Consider the following 20604-nt stretch of genomic DNA (forward strand, 5'->3'; position numbering starts at 1 on the left):
GCAAAGGGGTGTGTATGTACTGGATTTCAATCACTACTGAGAGTGAGAGCAACAGGAGAATACCAGAATTTCCAGAGGAATCAAGTTCATCCTCTGTGCCAGCACTCCAGCACACCGCCTTTGTCCCATATCAGCCTTCATTTTTGCAGTTGAAGTGGGATTTGAACTGTATATTACTTTTAGCCTGACCTTCTATACCACGCAGGCAGCTGCACCTATACATTGTGTGCTTCAGTTTGCCCGTGAAACTTGCTCCTGACCTTTTCTTGTTTTGCTGGGGCCAGCCTACCTTCTCCAATTAAACTCATCTTCCATAGTGAAGTAGCAGATGGAGAAATGTAACCCTTCAGCTGACAGCAGAATTTATGAGAACAGAAGAATGAAGCTTAAACCACTCATAGCGCTTAACATGCATGTCCAAAACAAAATGCTCCTGTCTATCAAATGGAAGAAACTCTCCCTTGTACTTAACTAGTCTCTCCAAAACTAATTGCTGAAAGATCATTCTGAACACCATGTATTAGACCAGTTTATCTGATGCTTTGTTTATCTGATAAAGTTTAGTTATTAGTATTGGGTTTTAAAAAGCACATCAGTAAAGAACTGGGTTAGCAGTACGGCAATATAATTTAGTACCTGCACATCAGGAACTTAGCAGAAGGTCCAACAGTTACTATCATATATTTCCAGCATACCAATGAGGTAGCTCAAAGAAAATCTGAAGTGAATTTCTTACCTTCTAAGCTCCTATCCTGTACTGATGCAGCAGTCAAATTCAGTGCCATTTTCACCACTTCATAGAAACTTTGGCCCAGTGGCATCACAGCTAAATCCTTCAATGATGCTAAGGTACTGAAAGTGGAAAATAAAACAAAAATTGAGCTGTGTATACACCAAAAAAACCTGAAAGGACTTGCTGGAAAGCGACAACCTTCAAGCAGCTGAATAATAAAGCACTTTTTTTACTATTGAAAAACTGATGTTTTATGAAATTAGAGTTTAAATGAACAAAACACAAACTGAGATTTTACAGTTAGAGTATCAGTCAATTTATATTTTACTTCCCATCAATCTGAAGGAAAAAATATTTTTAAAGCAACATAATACTTGTTTTCACAAGAAGTTAAAGTGCAATACATAATGGCAGTGACAAAAATATATCTATTGAATTTCTTACAAGTCTCTGTCACCTTAGCTATGAAAAAATGTCTTTTAACGTAACTGTAACTTACTACTTAAAATTGATGGAGAGAACAGACAGAGGGGCAGAGAAGAGATGGGGGGAGAAAAGACCAGGCAAGAAAAGACGAGGGGAGAAAAGATGGATAGAGGGGAAAAAGATGGACGGGGGGGGGGGGAAGAATGGCCACAAAAAAAAAAAACCAAAAACAAACAAAAAAACCCAAAAAAAAAAAAACCCAAAAAAAAAAAAAAAAAAAAAACCACCACCACACACACCAACTACAAAAACTGAAAGCCAGTCATGTAGATGTGAAAATTCTCTGTTAAGTACCTCTGAAACACAGCAAACATGGTACAGACCAGAAAGTGAGAAATGTAAATTCAGAACCTTTCTGCAGGGTAAATTCTGCCTTAGATAAGACCTCTAGGACGTAGTACAGTAATATGAAACTAGTCAAGAAACAAGCACTTGTTTTGTGGTTTGCTTTCCAAATCACATTAATGAGGGTAAATTTGGCCACTGAAGGGCACAGAAATCTTAAAACCCCCGAGCAAATGAAAACACCAAAACTTATATGTAAATATCTGAGTCTCCTTTGTAGTTTTGCATATTAATAGCTCAGAGAACAAGCTGGAATAAGGTTACAAATTACTCAGGCATAAGGGTAAAACAAAAATCAAGCACCAACATAGGTTCAATCCACATATTGTAAGAGAGACTTATTTCCCAGTTTGAAAAAATGTTACATCATCATGTCCTTATCTGGGTGGGGAGTTATTTTTGTTTGGGTTGGTTTTTTGGGGGGTTTTTTTGTTTTGTTTTGGGTTTTTTTGTTGTTGTTGTTGTTGTTGTTTTGTGGGGTTTTTTTGGGTTTTCTTTAATTTAAAAGAGAGACAGTTGGATGATAAAGGATGGCAGAACAGCACAATAATTTCTTTTTCACAACCTTTGGGGCCCTGTTTCCCCAGGGCCTAAGGCTGGTGAGGTACATGGCCAGTCTTGCACAGGCACCCAGGCCTCTCTTGCTTTATGACTGCTGCTTGATTACAAGGACAACTGCCTATCAACCTCTTACAACAAACTGCCTACCCTGGCAAATACATATCTGACTTCCACCTAACAATTAGCTTATTTTACCAAAACTTCCTGTAGATACATGTCTTGGTTTATGCTTTAATTCTATGCCTTCCTCTGAATCCAACTGTCCTTTACCTGGTTCAGAGTACAGCCTCTGGGGGGTTTTCTTACTGCTTCATTTCTTGCAAGAGAACACCTAAAGCTATTTTGACAGCAAGAGGCTCAAGAAATAAAACTGACTAATTTTTCTGATACTGACCAAGTGCTACACGCATTTCGATCTGATTAGGACCAAAATTATTTTCTTATATTCATATGTTCTGTCTTCCAAAGACCCCTAAAATACATTACAATGTTCAAAGCCGTATTATGTGATGGACTAATTTCAGGCATTGCTAACATGAAGCTGCTTATCAAAGACTCCTAGGGCATCTCTGCTGAGTTTGGCAAAGTTATAAAGGAATCAGTGTGAGTGAAAATTCCTAACAGTTTTATAAAAGCAAAATCTGGTAAAGAGAAGAAAATTTTAGCCTCTTTACACTGTTAAGGATGATTATTTTATTAAGAAAAACATGAGAAGAACAAGAATTTCAGATAAAATTTTAAAACATAGCACTTTCAAGAACCTGAAAGTACTTACTTTTGAATAACTTTTAGAAACTCTGTTATGGTAGCTAACTCATCTTCTGTATAAAAGTTGTTCAGTTCAAGATGAGGGAGAGAATGAAGAAGATTCCAGAAATATGGCTGCTTGTACAGATTTTCTGCTCTAGAAATAATTTTCTCTGCTTCATTCAAATCCATCTTTAGGTGAAAACAAATAAAAATTACATGCAAAGCTTCCAGTAACAGGAGAAAAAAAATAAAAATATAAAAAAAAAAAAAGCAGGTGCCTGTTATTTCTCTGACCCTCTTGGATTTTAAACCATTCAAAATATTTTTCCAAAGTGGAAATATACCTCTAGATTTGGTAATATGCTACATTATTTTGGTGGTATTTTGAACTCGTGGAAGCTTTATTTGACATGTCTCTCTGCTCAGAGCTGGAAGTAAAGCTAAGGCACCTCTTTCTGCTCTAAAGTGTAACCAAGGGAAGGATTATCTTTGAGCTCTCCAGCACAAGAAACCCCTTAGCCCCACAATGAATTTTTAAGTTTTTAAGGGTATAAAGATCAGGGGACTGTCCAGGCCTTGCCATCCTTGCCTCACTTCTCTTTGCAGGGCTTGTGGGGGTCTCAAATAATAACTTACAAGGATGGCTCTTTAAAGATGAACTGCCTGGGACAAAACAACATCATTCATAGGACTACACAATACGATGCTTATGCAAAACAGGATTTATCACACTTTTTTATTATGCAGTATGTGCTACTCTAAATTAATGTCACACTAAGGGTTTTTTGCATAATGGTGACATGAGCATGGCTTGTACAAAAAAGAAGTTTGTGCATACAAATTCTGTTTTGAATAATGATAATCTATTGTCAACTTAATAGCTTCTAAATGTTGAGAAATACATTCTTTCTATTCTATATTCCATTCCAGAAATGAAATTTAATATTGATATGGCTCCTTTCAATCAAAGATCTTATGAGCAATTAAAAAAATGTTACTGTAAAATGCCATCTAATTTCAAGTTATAAACTCAAAGTCCAGGTTTCATGAAGTAGCAGTAACAATCATTCCAATATAGAAAAAAATACATCTGATAGATGTACTTGTAAATTGCTCCAAATCAACAAATATCCTTCAAATAATTGAATTTTAGCTACTAGAAACCTAGACTGGTTTAAATACGTAATCTAGAAACCATTGAGCACCTATCAAATTTACAAGACATCCTTTTTTCCCTTAAACTTTTTTTTAATAGTTTACTTAAACTTGACAGGATACAAATTTCTAATGAATATAATAAAGATGCCTCAAATCCCAGAACTGTAATCTAGAAATAGACTAAAAAATACTTACAGTAAGAAAAGTGGTGATGTTATGGAGCCCTGTAAAATTAAATATTCTCCTTTAAAGACAAGCATTATTAACTTCAGAAGAACCAATCTTATAAGCAAGAGCAAGCAGTGCACAAAGGATGTTTCTAGAAAAGTAGACACATGAAGCAACTAATATCCCAAAGACAGTGGTTCATTTGATTTTCTATGCTTCCCAATACTTTTGCTGTAATCTTAAGAATGATTTAAAAGAAATTGCTTACTGTTCAATTTTTCAGTCAGGCAAAATCATCATATCAACACTAGATGAATGTCCTGGTTACCAGATGGCCAGGCATGAAAACTATGATTTCACCTGAATATTTCTGCTTGAAAACTCAGCCAGAGACACAGGGAAGTGGGAGGTCTTCAATGTCCCCCTGTTACAGCAACAAGACTGGAACAGGAGACTCAGACCCTGCTGTTTTTAGTCTCACTCTTTCTGTGCAAGCCTGAAAGCCACCTAGGGTCACCAGGTTTGAGTTACTGCTGTTTTCCATTCCTATACTCTTTAGTACAACAGAGAAATATGGGGAGGGAGAGCTAAATCCACATAAACCACTTTTGAATGATAGACCAAGTAACCTGGTGTTCTTACCATGATCCTTATCTTTTAAGCTTTCCTCTCAGTGTTTTCATAACTCTCAAGTATACAAAGGCACAGTTTTAGAAAGCTAAATATTTTTTCTGGTAATTTTGATGGCCACAGTGTTCATAATCATAAGTGGCTTTTTTTTAGATCAGCTAAAATTTAAGTTGCCTAATTTCATTTTTAAGATCAAACTATTCTTTCATTTGATGGGTATCACTAACCAATAGGCAAAGAAATTAATTTTTAGAAATATCACAGCTTACCTGAGAGCCTTGAGTTTTCTTCCCACAGCTTTTCTAAGGCCATGGCTTTCTCTGTAGTATCAATAAATTCCTTTGCAAGGTCTTCTATCTCTTCCATGAAGTGTAGATCAGGTCCAGTGCCTCTCTCTGGATCACTTTGGGGGCTTGCACTATTTTTTGACAGAAAAAAGAGGGACAGGTGAGGTAACAAACTGAAATCAAATAACTGAAAAATGTTCATATACTCACAGCAGTATTCTGATTATACTTTGATGATACAATTATGTATTTATATAATTTCTATTTAGTTCAATTCATTAGCATGCAAGTTGCAGCACTGAGTCTCAAAACCTCAGGAAAGTGAGCAATGAAAAATTGCTGAGGTTACCTATGCCAATTCTGGCAGCAGCCAAAAACAGACACATCCAAAAAGTCTTTAAAGTTTCCGAACACAATCAACTTTTCTCCCCTGGCTTATCAGGTATCCTTGTGGCAGTTCTTTGATGAGAAAGTTCAAGCTTTCTTATTGCAACTAAGGTAACAGTTTGTTTTTCTGAATACATGCAGCAACATATAAAATCAGTATTTTATCCTTACTATTGGCTTATTCCTAATTTTAGCTTGCTGACATGCTACTTGTAAATGTTATCTCTTATTTCTATCACATTGCTACCTGGCGACTACTCAATAGCACAATTTTCTAACAATACAATACTTTTATATGAAACCAGAAGTCAGAGTCACTTAAACACCCCTTTACAGGGCAAAAATACTTAGACTCTCCTAAAACACCATAAACAAGGAAATAATTATATTTAGCATATTAGTAGGCAGTTAAATTCTGTTTTCTCTAATAGGAGATTCAAATGACCTTAAAAGCTACATCTTGTCTAGCAAAAACGTTGCTGTTTTGCATTTAAAACACAATTAGCTGTCACAGAATCAAAGAATGGGCCAAGTTGGAAGAGACCACAATGGGTCATCTGGTCCAACCTGCCTGCTCAAACAGGGTCACCCCAGGACACACGGCACAGGATTGTGTCCAGAAGGTTCATTAATATCTCCAGTGAGGGAGACTCCATGACTTCTCTGGGCAACCTGTTCCAGTGTGTGCACCCACACAAAGAAGTTCTTCCTCATATTCGGGACCAACTTTGTGTGTATCAGTTCTGCCCATTTCCACCTGTCTTATCCCACTTACAAAAAATAAAGAGTTACATTCCTTTCCCATCTAGTTTATATGCCAATACTTGCTTTCAGCACAATTTTTATTTATTGAAAGAAAAGCCTAATGAGAAACAATTCACAAACCAAACAGAGCTATCAACCACCACTTTCTCATTCTGTCTCTTTCCCTCCCTCTCTGATCCTCATTTTTTCAGATACCCAGAGTGCTGTTTGCAACTTTAGATTAAGGGGGAAAAATCATCTTTAAAAAATCAAGTTCTTAATTGTTTCAGGACAGCTACTTTTGATCCCTACTTGGCTAACAGACAGCAGGTTTTTGGAAAACTCTTTCACTAGCCTCAAACTTCAGCAGGCTAAAGGCAGAGCAATTCCTCAACACACATTTTTCCCTTTTTATATGAATGGAGTTTTAAAAAACAGTTCTCTGTTGTTCAGAAGGTGGCTTTTAGGGGGTTAGAAGTTGCACTTTAGCTATTGTCTTTGAAAACTACTGCATAAATGCCAATATTACTGAAACTCCCACTGCCCAAAATTTCAGACGGCTTTTTGCAAAGCACTGAAACATTACCTACATATTGAAACCTTCCTATCACTCTGCTTTCTGAGCATGAACAAGAGGCCAGCACTTGACCAGAATAACAACCATCACATTTGGTTATGACACAAATCCAACTAGAACTTTAAAAACCCAAATCTCTAGCTCAGTTTCCATGGGACTTTCCCACAGATTTTTTTTGTTGGGGTGAGGGGGCAAGGACTGGTTTGGAGAAGGTGATGGTGCTGGATTACTTTGGAGCTTGCTGAACTTCAATTTGACAGCTAAATTCTCCTAACAATGTTGCTTAGTAACCAGCATTTAGATAAGTGAACCATACAGTATTCAACCAAGATTGGTTACCCTCCAAACTAGACCCAAGTCTTGTATCCTGTCTACAAATCTCCCTGTTTTAGAAACACTACAAACAAAAATGCTCAGGGGAAAAAGGCCACCTTACTTATGTAGGAGCACACAGCAAGACTTAATGTCTCCAGAGGCTGCAGGGGCTGCCTGGCCTCCATGTCAGCAGCAGGGGACACATAGCAGTGACAGAGGAAAGCAATAACCCCATCCGCTCTCCCTCTATCACTGACTCTGCTGCACCTTGGATTTAAAAGCTTAGGTTGATAAACAGCAGGGAAGCAACAAAGAAGCATTCTCTTGGCATCTAATTTTATGTGCTTTAGCCACTTGTTTGATGCACAGCAGAAGCACATTAGATAAGACAGACTGAACCGACAGCTCGGCTGGGCTGTCCTATCACTGTTGCCAGCTGGAGGACTGAGGATACAAGGCACTGCCCTGTGAGGTCCCACAGAGCACATGGGGCTGGGGAAATGAGGCTGGGAAGATGCACGGACTAGAAACATTTGAGAAAACAGCAGACAGCACTTTGGAGCAAGAGCTCTGAGGAGGGCAAAGTGAAGGGAAAAGCATGTTGGTGGTGAAATGGAGAGGGAGCTGAGAAACACCAGGGAGATGTAGATATTTAGGGCATGGCAAAAGGAGCAAATTCAAGGCATAAGGCCCTGCTATTACAGACGAGAGGGCCTGTGTGTAATCTGAAAGACCCATAGAAATGCCACTTTCCTAAGCACAAGCCTCTCAGGGAGGCCTCTCAGCAGTGCAAGAGCAGCTGTTTGGACATGCTGGCTGTGAGCTGTGTGAGCTATTAGCTTTGTGGGGATTTCCAGGTCAGCAGCCATGTCAGCCAGCTCCCATTTGTGACCCTCTTTTGTCATCAACACCCCAGACCTTCCTCTGGTTATTCTTGGATCTGAGCACAGCCTCTTTTTGAAGGGGAAATTGCAACAGGCATGATATTGGTTATCAGGCTCAGTTTTATGAGACAGAATAAATTATTACAGAGGTCTTACTTGCTGAATATCTGCGTTATGATGAAAGGATTTTATTTATTTTTAACATGGGAATAGAGGACCACATTTAGCTCCTTATAAGAGTGCTACAAGTTACTACTGATCTCACTCAGCACAGGTTACACAAAATTGCAGGAAGATGTCACCATCTTGCCAGAAAAATAAGAAACTACACTTCAAAACCAGCTGCAGAGACAGTCAAAGCAAATAATTTTCAGACAGCGTGCCAGCAAAAATACTTAATTGTTGTACTGTTACTCTCCCAAAGAGCCTTCAGTGTGTGCTTTCTGGAACAGAAGGTGACACTAACTCACTTGTGTATGTGTAAAGGAAGCCCAGCAGTTCCAAGGAAATTCCTTAGCAGCAGTTACTAGGAACAATAGAGAAGGGAAGCAAAGGATAATAAAAAGCACAAAAGGAGGAAGCCAGCAAGTTGTAGGAGAGGACATACATAATTAGAATTGGGGTGTTAGATGAAGGAGTTAGGGAGCGTGTATGTAAAATTTCATTATCATCCATGGTAGCTCTTCCCTCAACTGTACATTTCCACAAATTTCATGAGAACAGAAATCATACTAAAGACATATATTGGTACAAGATTTGACCGTGACAAAGTGCTGCAAAAGAGCAAAAAGGCTCTGCATCTCTTTAAGCATGTAAAAGTAATTGTCATTTCCTAAAGCCATGACTTAGAAATATTAATTCTCTCCAATTTCCTCAATTACTCACAATGAAAATGAGAACATATCAGAGTTCATCTGAGAACTCAGCTATGATGTGAAATGTCATTTAGACTGGTGATTTTCATAAGCATCTCAGCAAACTCATCTCAACCTCACCCCTGTCAACACATTAATAATTTCTGAAATTGCAAAGCCCCAGCTGGCTTCCATTCTGCACTATATCAGAATTATAAGCCTGGAGACATCAATACCAATACAAGTGCTGGACAAAAACACACTGTGTGTCTCTCACAGAAAGATCTTTCTCTTCCATTTTTGGTACAATTATAACCTTCCTAAAATGCAGTGGACCAAAACATATAAAGAACTAAAAAGAAAAATTCTTCTTAATTTGCTCTAAAATGAAGAAAACCCATGTTTAAATTTTCTTTTCTCCCCAACTCTCTGGCAATCTATAAGCAAGGTCACAAAAATTGCTTCTGTTTCTGTTTTCCAGCTACACAGCCTGCAAAGACTATGAAAGCTGGCCCAGACCACAGAGTTAATATTGCAGTAAGTTGCTGCAGCCATAAGCTATCTTGAAGAACTCTCTCATTTGAAGATATACCTCATTAGAGAAAAATCTGTCCCTCTAAGTGATTCTTACACAAAGACTTTTTGCTGGTGCTTAGACCTTCCTTGATTTTGTTCTTCCACACCTGCTCTTGTACATGAGTTCTTCTGTTGCTCCCTCACCGGAGAACCCAGGCCAGGTATTGATAAAGCAAAAGGTTTAGAACAGTAAGAAGAAAGGGGCTGGTGTGAGCAGACCTGCTCTAGGCCAAGCTAGGAGCTGAGGCAACCCTGGAAAACATGCCCTCACCAACAGGACACTGTCCTCCAGGACCCCAGCCTGGAGGCAGACACAGGGGTGGTACAGGGGTGGTACAGGGGTGGTACAGGCTCCAGAGAAAGCCCCAGCAAGGCAGGGTGAGCCCAGGAGCCCAGTCAGGTGCAAAAGGAGACAGAGCTACCACATGGGTATGGGTAGCTCATCCAGCAGAAGTGCCAGACAGACCTGGGCTTCTACCACATCTACTGGGTGAGGCTGCTCAGGCTGAAGCTAAAGAAAGAGAATACAAGAGGAACTTGTAGTTAAATAAAGAGAAATAAACTAATGTGCTTAGAAATAACATTTTAGAGTGTTGCTTTAATGAAACTTGTGGTTCTGAGAATAGCTTAATTTTCTTTTAGGTATTGAGAAGTCTAACTAACATAGATCTAGGATTCTAGACTGCAAGGGTAAATCCCACCATATTCTGCAAGATTTTCCAGGGAATCCAGAGTGTGGGATTGCATTTTGTGGAAATGGTATGCTCTTGTTCACCCTGGAAAATGTATGGTTTATCCCAAGTCTGTACCCTCCCTGCAGTATCATGTATCTGTAGCTCTATTGGCTGTAGAATGTTACCGCGCCCCTTTGAACCTCGGTGTTAAGGGTGCAATCAGGGAGGGCTCCTCCTCTTTTGCCCTCGTGGTCTCTGGAGACTGCTTCCTCCCCATCCCTCTCCCCCCTTCCCTTTCCCTCTCCCTCAGTGAATAAACCTCATCTCATCAGCACCTCAGCAGCCGTCTGGAGTCTCACTGCCTGCCAGCACGGGAACACCCACGACCCTAGAGCCCGGGGGGCTCCCGGGGAACCCTCCCCGGGATCCCCCCCAAAATTTAAACTACAACACCAGAGTACTGGCAAATCATGATGTTTCCATGCAGTGCACAGAAATGTGTGGGTATAAGGTCGTAGGACCCCTGGGCTGTATGGGTTTTATCCTACTTGCATTCTCTCGATTTTACACTGTGCTGCACTAAAATAAGGTAGGGAGTGGAACATTGTGGAAAGAACAGGCAAAAATGTCTTTTGCCATGGGAGCTCCTGAATACTTCCTTGTTCCTCTGCTCTGAGATACCAGTGGGTGTATCAGGCTACAGAATCATATCAGTGAGCTGCCAGCCAGCAGCTTTTGCAGTTGCTGAGAAGAGGAGCAAGGAGCAAAGCCACAGAGCTCTTGCAACTGGATGCTTTCCAAGTCATCAGATAAGGTGGCAGATCTTGCTGAAAATCAAAGTTAATGTGGTTGTAGGCTTCACCGGTCTCATCATCTCACCATATCACAGGCTGTCACTTGAAGGGACAGGGACACATCTGTGAGGGCATGGCCTACACCAGGATAACTTCAACCTGGGCTCAGCCTCCCTCATGGTGGGGGCTGCCCACTGACTGATAGTTATTGGTGGTTTATGGATTCCATGGAGGTTCCAACAGTAGTCATAGAACTATTTCCTCCCAAAGACTACTACTACATTTCAAAGTGATAGCACTAAAGTGGTACATACTGTAAAAACAAATGGTCAAGTGTCCATGCAAACAATGCAGCCTCTGACTCACCCTTAATAAACACGTTATTGACATTAAAAATGTTCCTTTATCAGACCTATAGCTTGATATAAATCCTTAAAGGGAAGATAATTGCTATTAGTGTTCCTATGCCACCCCATCTCTGCAGTCAACAGGGACTGGATTCAGCTTTGACTGATCAAACTGACAGTCTATATTCCTAAGGCTGTTGGCAGCCAGCATAAGTCAGAGCATCCCTGAAGTTGATTTAATTTATACTGATGGACCTGGTGGAACAGACTGACCTCAGAATGAACTTCATCCTACCTTTTTAGCCTTTTTCCTTACCTAGGCTATATGCTACTGAGTGCAGCCTATTGAGTATATAAATATGGATACATGTATGCATTTTATTTTTCAGTTGAATAATTGAAAGCCACTGAATAATTGCCCCAGTTCTTAAGTAGGTCTAAGACTGCCTCCAGGAAATTCTTTCCTGATCTTGTTTTGAGCAGGAATATAAATTGGGCAGTTCAGTCAAAACAGTGTAAATAATCATGCAGAGCAGTCAATACAGTTTGTAGTTTCTAGAGATTTAACATATTTAGATGGCATCTGAACTACTGACGTAAATAAAAGCTATACTTTTTATGGCACAATTTTTAAAAGAACAACAGTTACTTTAACTCTGGAAACCAGTAATATTGTATTGCTACTGCAAGTAAGAGGCTACAGGCTTTGTACTGAGTTTTAAAGACCATAGCACAGGGGCTTGCACCTTTGGTTTGCCTGAACTTGTCCTGTTTTTGTTTTGACTTGGGTTGGCTTTACTTTTTTTCATTTTCCTGGCCAGACAACTCTGGGTATTTGTTGTATTTTCACTTGTCATTACATAACACCATCATAGTTTTACATAGATAGAAGTAGCAAGTGACCATTCAGAGCAGAATGAGATATTTATGATTAACAAAGCAGTGCAGAAGAATAAAGACCCCGTATAATAGCAGAGGCCTTGAGAGGTGGAAATGAAGTGTACTGGAGTATCTGGGATGATAAGAGGTGGGGCACAGACTGGCACTGAGGACCCCGTGGCTATAAATAAGTCACCAGTGTTCAGTTAAAATTCAGAGCTATAGATGGACAAAGCTAATTTCTAAGTATCAAGAAAAAAATAACAGGTAGCTAACATATGTAAAAGATACCATATACATTCAGGTGTACCACATAAATTTAAATGTATCCCAGAGATGCAGACTGATGGCAATAAGCAAAGTATAAAAGCACACTAGCAAACATAAGTGACCCCAAGTGCACCCTCAAGTGAAAAAGAATCCATCAACACCACATTCCAAGGGGTAAAGTGCTGTATATCATGACTTGCTATAACAACCCCATCACCGCCCATCTGCAGCTGTTGATATGACCCAGCAGCAGTGGAAAGGTTGAGCATAACCCCAGAGAAAGGACTAGAAAATTAGTGCTCATGTAACTCATTAGTGGGAGGAGGAGAATTTTAATACAGGTATTTTTTTCTGTAAGTATCTTGCGTAATAACGCATCTTGACTAATAGTGGCTTAAATTGTTAAGATTTTAATTCTAGTAACAAATTCTTGCTTTATGTAGAACGTGTTTGCCCATAAGCAGGGTTTATTTTGTGTGGTCTTATGTTCAATTAGCAGTTCTTTAAGTGTCCAAATAACTGAAGTAGACCATCTAGATCAATAGATAAGTATTATGGCCTATTATTGTGATAATGAAGCTTTCCAACTTGCTGTATGCTGAATTTATTGCTACCTATAAACCTCTACAATAATAAACCATAAATATTTGATGCTCTGGCTGGCTCAGCCTGGCTGAGCCCTCTAAGATCTTTTGGTAGATATTATCAATTTTCTAGGAATAAACATATAGATATAAGTGTATATATTCTGGTTAGCTGACCCTAATTTGACTTTATAGTTATATATTTTGAAAGGTTGTTTATGACTATACCCTTCAGCCAGTTTGCATAAGTGTCTTTGCATCTCAAGCATTTTTGAAGTAGATTAAATTACTTCATTTCTTAAAGAAAAATTCCAAATTCAAATCAACCTTTTTTCTTTCTGCATTCTAGGATCCTGTGACAAGGACTTCTTATGGATAACTTCTTCCAAACTCTTTCTTATTACCAAACTTCTGCTATTCCATGTTAGCTCTTTGTGGGTCTTACATGAAAGTTATTATTGTTTTGCTTTTCTGGGTTCACTTCTCCCACCGTGTGTGCTCCTAAGCTATCCAAAGTTTAAAACCCCATTTTGGTGCTCAGCTTTGCTCTCACGTAATAAAAGACTCTCTAGTAAAGGATAAAAGTATGCTGTCATATGGTAGCAGCAAAAGGGAAAGAATACAACAAGGTACCTCTATAATTATATCTCCAAAGAGTGTTCAGTATCTAAAACCAGCATGAAATGCCCAAGAAATGCAAACAAAAATTAGCAAGAGGTATGACTAAGACCTTGCATCTTTCACAATCAAAGGAACACCAAGGGAAACTTTTAGCACAGAATAACAGTGTTCCTATTTTTCCTGTCTACAAGGCAGTAAGAACCTTTGCTGTAAAAAAAAATGCACTGGGATGGTGACAGCTGTCAAATTCATACAGCTTACCTAAAGCGGCCGTGTCTCAGTGTTGTGTAACTGGTATTCCTGCACCTTGAACCAACGTTACAGAAAAGGCTCCTCATGAAAGGATAAAGGCCCCGACTCGGTAAATCACGAGCTTCTGAGTAACCTAAAACCAAGCAGCACCAGTAAGACCAGTAGCACTGCATTTGCAGACTGTATCATCACATTGTGTCCCCTTGTCCTAAAAAGCCTCTTTGCCACCTGCAAGCAATGAAGTTGTACCAATATCAGGTGTCTCATTTAAGAAAAACTCAGTCATCACAAAAAATGAGTAACCTCTGTATCGGATGAGGACAACAAGCTACAGGTGACATTGGAGAGCAATCTTTGAAAAGCTGATTTTCCTGGTAGCAACATTATTGCAGTATCATGCGGTTGCTAGCCTCTCTGCCCCAAATCATGTGACCTGGATTGGAATACAGACTTCTGCACAAAGTGGTATTTCCTCTTTTCTCGCAGACTTTCGAAAAATGAAGGAACTTGTATTCAGCAATATCTAAACATGCGTCAGTCAAGACTGTCTAAACAGCCACTTTTCCATAGCTCTGGAATTATCCACATCTCTCAATTAAATAAATGTATATAGTGCAGGCTAGATTCTCTCCAGATATTTCACTCTACAGATCTAGAATTGTTTTACCAAACTGATTTTTAATGTAGCTAAAGCTGGTTTATCCCTATTCTACTGGCATTGGTGCATAACAGAATAATAAACTGAATATATTATAATAAATCTAAATACAATATAATAAATCATAAATAATACTTTTCTAAATTAACGTATTTTGACAAGATTAAAACAAAAATAGCTTTATAAGGTGGAGGGAGTCATAACAAGTTTTGAAGTGTTAAGGGAAATGGAAGAATTTAACAAAATATTAATTCTCAGTCACAGGAATTGGGAAGGGGTAAGGTTCATCTTGTCTAATTGCAAATATCCACCTCTGAGGCAGTCATCTAAATTCCATTACTAAATAGAAAGCAACAAATAGAAGTAAAATCCAAGTAATCTCCCTTACTCCAAACGTGATGTTTAAAACTTGTTTTACCAATCAGATATAAAATGTATGTATCTCTTTCCCACCTAAACACAGCTTCCTCAGTTTTCAGCTGGAGATTGAATCCCACTGTAGGACTCTTTCCATTGACTCCACTCCATTAAGTCCCCCCTTCTAGGCTGTCTTTAGTGTTTGCTAAATACTTCTACAAGTAGAAGCAACCAAAATAGAACACAAGTGAAACAAAACATACAGTTTTCCTTGTATTTTGGGGGCTCCTGGAAGCGGATGGCAGCTAGAATCAAGAAAAGTACACATGGCCACAGTATTTCAGTGAGAGAGAGGATCTGAAAAAGGAAATCAGAACATCATCAGTCAGTAGAACACAGGGTTTGGGAACAAACCATTAAAATTCATGTGTCTTTTAATTTAAAATAAAACCATTAAATATCTTCTCTACAACTACTTAAGGACAAATAAGATCATTAAAGCAAGTTAGCAACTGACACTTCTATTTGAAATCCTTATAACTTTATGAAATAAACAACTTTCAGAACAGAGAAGTAGTTTTCCTTTCAATTTATAGTGTTTGTAGATACTTTCCTCAGGCCAAGACAGAGACTCTGGCCAGGTGATGACAGTGACCTTCAACTTTCCTGTACCTTAGCCTCGTAAGAGGTCAGCAGCATTCTGCACCTTGCATTCATGCTCCCCTGACCCCTTCCTGGTGACATACCTCCTTGCCCTTCCCTGCCTCCCTGGCTGCTGCCAATGCACCCTTTCTGTCACCTGCACTCAAATGCTCTCCAAAAGCCACCTTCATCATCTCCACGAGGGAAGACCAAGTGAGACCAAGCTAACAGGCCTGAGTCTGCCCCAGCCACACATATCTCAGTGTTCCCATTCCCAGGGCCACAAGGACAAGGCACACAAGCTGATGTGCCACGGGACTCAGATTTTGAGTCTTCTCTGAGAAGATTGCACTTACAGAGTGCATGTTCACACCTCTGCAGAGAGAGCACAACCTCCCAAATGGATTGGAAGGAAGAAAAAAAACACAAAGAAAAGCAATTGCATCAGTTTTCAGCAGCAGAAATGAAGAAACTGAAATTGAGACAAGTTTCAAAAGATTTCCCGATTCACCAACATTAGGATTCACCAACATTCCTGATACCAACATTAGGAAAGTGTGAATAGGGACAGAAACACTGTAGAAATGACACCCATGCTGAAGATCTCCCATTAGAAGCTGTTAACGTCTCTGGAGCATACAGGGAATTTTATTTCTAAACTGTCAGAGTTCAACCAAATTCCATAATGGAAGTGATTCCTAAACTCGGGTATGACAGAAAAATGCCTAAGAACCATAATGTAATGCTTAAGAGCAAAATCCAGTGGCAGAGTCTTCCTGTGGAGAAGGATATCTGTGCTGAACATGAGACAAGGAACTAAAGGTTTCCTGACCTTTAGGGAAACTGCCATTTATCTAAACTGATCACACTCAAAACAATACAGGAGCCAGCCTAATAAAAGTGAGGATGATACTTTCAATCTTTTAGGGATTAGCAAGGGCCAGCTGCTCCCCAGGGTGCAGGGATCTGTGCGTAACAGTGCCACCCAGCAGGGCAGGGGACCCACCCCACGGACCCCAGAAGGGGAGCAGGTGCTATCAGAGCCAGCCTTAACCAGGAGTCCATCTTCTCAGTCAATGTCACAGCAGGTCAAGCCAGATAAAGGGCTGAGCTGCAGAGCAGTATGCCAGGCAGGAGCAGAGGGTACAGAAACTCCATTTCAGCTGGGCTTTGAGCCCCAGTGAGGCTGCTCAGAGCCATTAAACTTAGCAGAGGCCCAGAACCCTGACAGCATCCTCCCCTCCTTGGCATATTCATCCCCATTCCTCCTGTCTGGGGTCAGATGGACGACCTTGCTGTGGAGCAGAGCCATTGCTGCAGAGTATCCGTGGGCTTTCTGTGGTAAAGGAGCCAGCTGCAGCAGCAGAGGGAAGGGGCACTGCAGGAGAGACATGGGAGGGGATGTCACCAGGCTGCCCAGGAGGGGCTGGAAAGGATCCAGCTGTCCCTGGAAGCACACAGCACCATGACAGCCCACAGGCAGTGGCTGGGGAAGGTCCCACAAGTAGTGGGAGACCAGAGCTAGCGGGGTTAATAGGGGAAGGTCCTGGACAGCCACAGTCTGGGCTCCCTGGTGCCACCTCAGGGCTCAGGGCAGGCCCAGCTGCAGCCAGGGCACAGCAGGGCAGGGGGCCAGGCAGGGTGCCAGGGCAGCTCTGCTGGGAGCCCGGATTTCCAGGTGAGCCAGAGCCAAGGCTGGGCCAGGAAAGCAGCCTGCAATGAGGGTCAAACACTGCCCTGCCATCTCTGGGAGTCCATGGGAGGAGGGTACAGCTTGGGCAAGGACTGCTGCTCCCGCTGACAGGAATTTGGGATAAGAACTGAGAAGGCAGCTGTAGAGGAAACAACAGGCTGGAAGACTCAATGAACCACCAGCATGCTGCAGACATTAAGTATCCCAAACTCATCTTAACAAGTAAGTTATTTGTTGTAAACATGGGAAAGTAATGCTGCTGTATAAGGCTTACTTGTGTTCAAATAGGCCCACAGAAGGTCCAAAGAAAGAGTATTTGTGAGACTGCAAGATTGCAGTCCTTGCACAGGCATTGAGGGGAAGTGGAGCCTCAGAGCTCATGGCATTCTGAGGAGATATACCTGGGAGGAATGGTGAGTTTTGGTAACAGAGATATAGGACACAGCTGATTTTAATTCCCATTTTCCTATAAATTAGGGCATCAGAATTTGGGAATCACACTTAATCCTTTACCTAGCTACAAATTTGGAAGTTAATAAACATTATTTAAATGATAGTTAAGAAATGCAACGATGGAAGACTTAAGTAGCATATTTGCCTGGTATTGTGTATCTCCTGAGCTTCTAGAGTCTGTAGTTATGAAATAAAAGCTTCTGAAAACAGAAATGAGGATGTGTCTTTGGCACAACTGCAATTTCAAACTTCAACACGTCAAAAGGTACAAAAGAACCTGTCCTGCCTTTGAATCATGTTGGTAGAAGGTGCTGATGCCAATCTGAATTTCAGTCAAAAGACCTGTTCCTTACAGAACTCCTACATCTGTCACAGCCCCTTTACCCTTCACTGTGTAACATGGACTAATGCCACATGGCACTCACAACACTTTGCTAGTTCAACAGCCCTCACTTCTCTTCCAGCCCGAACTCCTGACAAATAATCATGAGGAGAAAATTGCCTTATACAGACAGATCTACATGATATGGAACAGAGCTGAAGCACATCAGATCTTTCAGGAGGTGCCTCTCTCTTCAGATTCATAAGGGTCTGACCACCTCAGCACAGGTGGATGATCCACCTGGGTTTCTCCTCCAATAACTGCAGATGGAGCACCTTCACAGCTCAGTGTTTGCACAACAGCACACAGGGAGGTTTTTTAAGTTCCCCAGGGCAGCTTCTACCTCTCAACAGACAGAACGAAGTTTGCTTTGGATCACCCTTGTAATTCCTGGCTTGGAAAAATCTGCATCTCAGTGAGTTCTTCATTCAAGAAATTTACCAATTAGACAAACTTAAAACTTACATGAATTAAGGTGTTTTTTTGTTTTTTTGGTTTTTTTTTGCTTCAGAAGTATATGAGGGAACACTACACAGAACAAGAGGAGAAACAGATCCACATGCAGGAAAACAGGAGATACAGAGAAGCCACTTGATGCACACCGATTGAACAGAACAGTTCAGGTATGGAGAAGAATACGACCAACTGCATCCTTCCTCCAAAAGCATATTTTTTTATATTAGAAAACCTCACTTTCATTAATTTGGGGAATAAATTCTTCTCTAAATCACAGTTTTATTGAGGCTAAATAGTTCTGAAACTGAAAGCTATGTGTTTATTTAATTGAAATAATCCTATCCAAAGCAGCCAACATGCTTCACTGCAAATCCCCAGATCATTACAGACAAGTGAAATCAGTGTGAAACTATTAATTGCAGTGACCTTTTTTTTTCCTGCAAAAATGTTCTTTCACTTGAGAAAATTCACTTCCTTCTATCCTTAAAAAATTGTTTCGATCACAGTAAAGGTAAAAGACGTATTTAATTTTCATCATTTTCATTTTGATTTCTGTTGAAGTAGCTGTCACATTATTTTCCATATCAGAATTTGAAAGGTTAAATTAGGCTTTGGAGAGCAGATAAGACAGGAAATTTAGAAGTTTATACAATTTCAATACACAATGCATTCCCTGTATCTAGACTTTGATCAGTGTCATGCAAGCTTTCTTACATTCCCTATAAGCACCTGTAATGTGAAGAAAATTGATTTTCTCCCTTGCCACTGCTTACCAGCCCTGCTAGTATCTAATGTTAATTAAAAGATAAGCAGTGGCTCTTCAAAACTTTTATGAGTTTTGTTTCATTTTCAAATTAGGAAGCATTGCTGTATTCAGCCATTTTAGAACTAAAACAACATGTTCTCTACTTGTGTTTTCAACAATTAGGTGACAAAAGGCAAAACAAGGACTACTTGCAGCCAGCCTCTCCTTACCAATCTGCAGTGAAAATGCAAAATCGATAGACACAGTCTTTCCAACAGATACTAAAAAAATTTTAAGTATTCTTTTTTTAAGCATTTCCAAACACTCACCGGTTGCCTCACACGGCAGAGCCAATTTTTCCAAAACAGAGCCTTGAATTGGTGTACAGCGTGCCCCATATCTTGTTTTCTTTCCTTCATCCACTTGCAGAGCTTCTTAGGGACTCTAACTCAGAATCATCTCCCCAAGCAGTCCAAACGTATTATTCAGAAGCTGATTAATTCCAGCACCAGTGAAGGGTGCAAGAGATTTGCCTGCTTCCTGAGAAAAGATGAGATTATATTTCTGCCTCTTGTTTTGCTTTCGTTGAGGAATCTCATCTTTCTGTTTTTCTTCTCAGTGCAATGAACAGTAAGGGGATGGGTTTATAGAAATGCCTTCAGGCTGCTTTACTCCACAGCATACGTTCTGCACTTGTTTCTACTTTTCTGGAATAAAAATGGATGCAAAGAAGGGGGGGTGGGGGAGGGTGGGAAGAATATGTAACACACAATTGTCTTTTTCCGAAGTTTTGTGACTTTTTGTCACTTTAGTGTTTATGTCTGTTTGCTTGCAGATACTTATATTTTTGGGAAGAAAAATAATAGTAGGAAAATAAATAGGTAAATAAACCTGTTTCATGACATAGCCCTAGAAATCCCACTATGTTCCTAGAACATTCTTATAAGTATACATCTAGCACTGTAGCAGCCCCAATGCATCATTATATGACTGTTGAATTTTCTCTTGTGGAGGGTGTATGTTTGACATTTCATTCTCCTTCACCTGTGCAACAGGCCATCTCGACAGGTTAATAGATCTTAAAGGTCCAAAAACATTTTAAAGATTTATGCAAAGTTGTTTATTACATAAATGCATATGTCTGAAGGTAAAAGAGTTCTACATGAGTAGTCTTACAATTGGTTATGAGCATAAAGTCTTAGAAGAATGAGACGCCCGAATAAACAGCAGTTTTAACATGGAATTTAACACAACATCCCAGCCTCAGGGTAAAGCAACCCCCAGCTCCTGTCCCCAAGCAGGGATCCCAACAACAGGGCCGCGGTGGCAGGAAGGGGTCCCG

The 20604-nt window shown here is 40.1% G+C and overlaps 1 protein-coding gene across 1 annotated transcript in view; it reads right to left on the reverse strand.

Moving 5' to 3' along the window:
• ABCA13 (ATP binding cassette subfamily A member 13) overlaps window positions 1–19660 on the reverse strand; it is a 173327-nt gene extending 153667 nt beyond the window's left edge. The window contains exons 1-7 of the mRNA XM_063399467.1: window positions 19592–19660; window positions 15155–15248; window positions 13886–14009; window positions 5101–5249; window positions 4229–4257; window positions 2901–3064; window positions 737–852 (exon numbers count right to left, since the gene is read on the reverse strand). Of these exons, the coding sequence (XP_063255537.1) occupies window positions 737–852; window positions 2901–3064; window positions 4229–4257; window positions 5101–5249; window positions 13886–14009; window positions 15155–15248; window positions 19592–19660 (745 nt within the window). The remainder of the gene's footprint in view (window positions 1–736; window positions 853–2900; window positions 3065–4228; window positions 4258–5100; window positions 5250–13885; window positions 14010–15154; window positions 15249–19591) is intronic.
• Between the last annotated feature and the right edge of the window lie 944 nt (window positions 19661–20604).

Source organism: Prinia subflava, chromosome 1, assembly GCF_021018805.1.
Source record: "Prinia subflava isolate CZ2003 ecotype Zambia chromosome 1, Cam_Psub_1.2, whole genome shotgun sequence".
In the NCBI taxonomy this organism is placed as follows: Eukaryota; Metazoa; Chordata; class Aves; order Passeriformes; family Cisticolidae; genus Prinia; species Prinia subflava.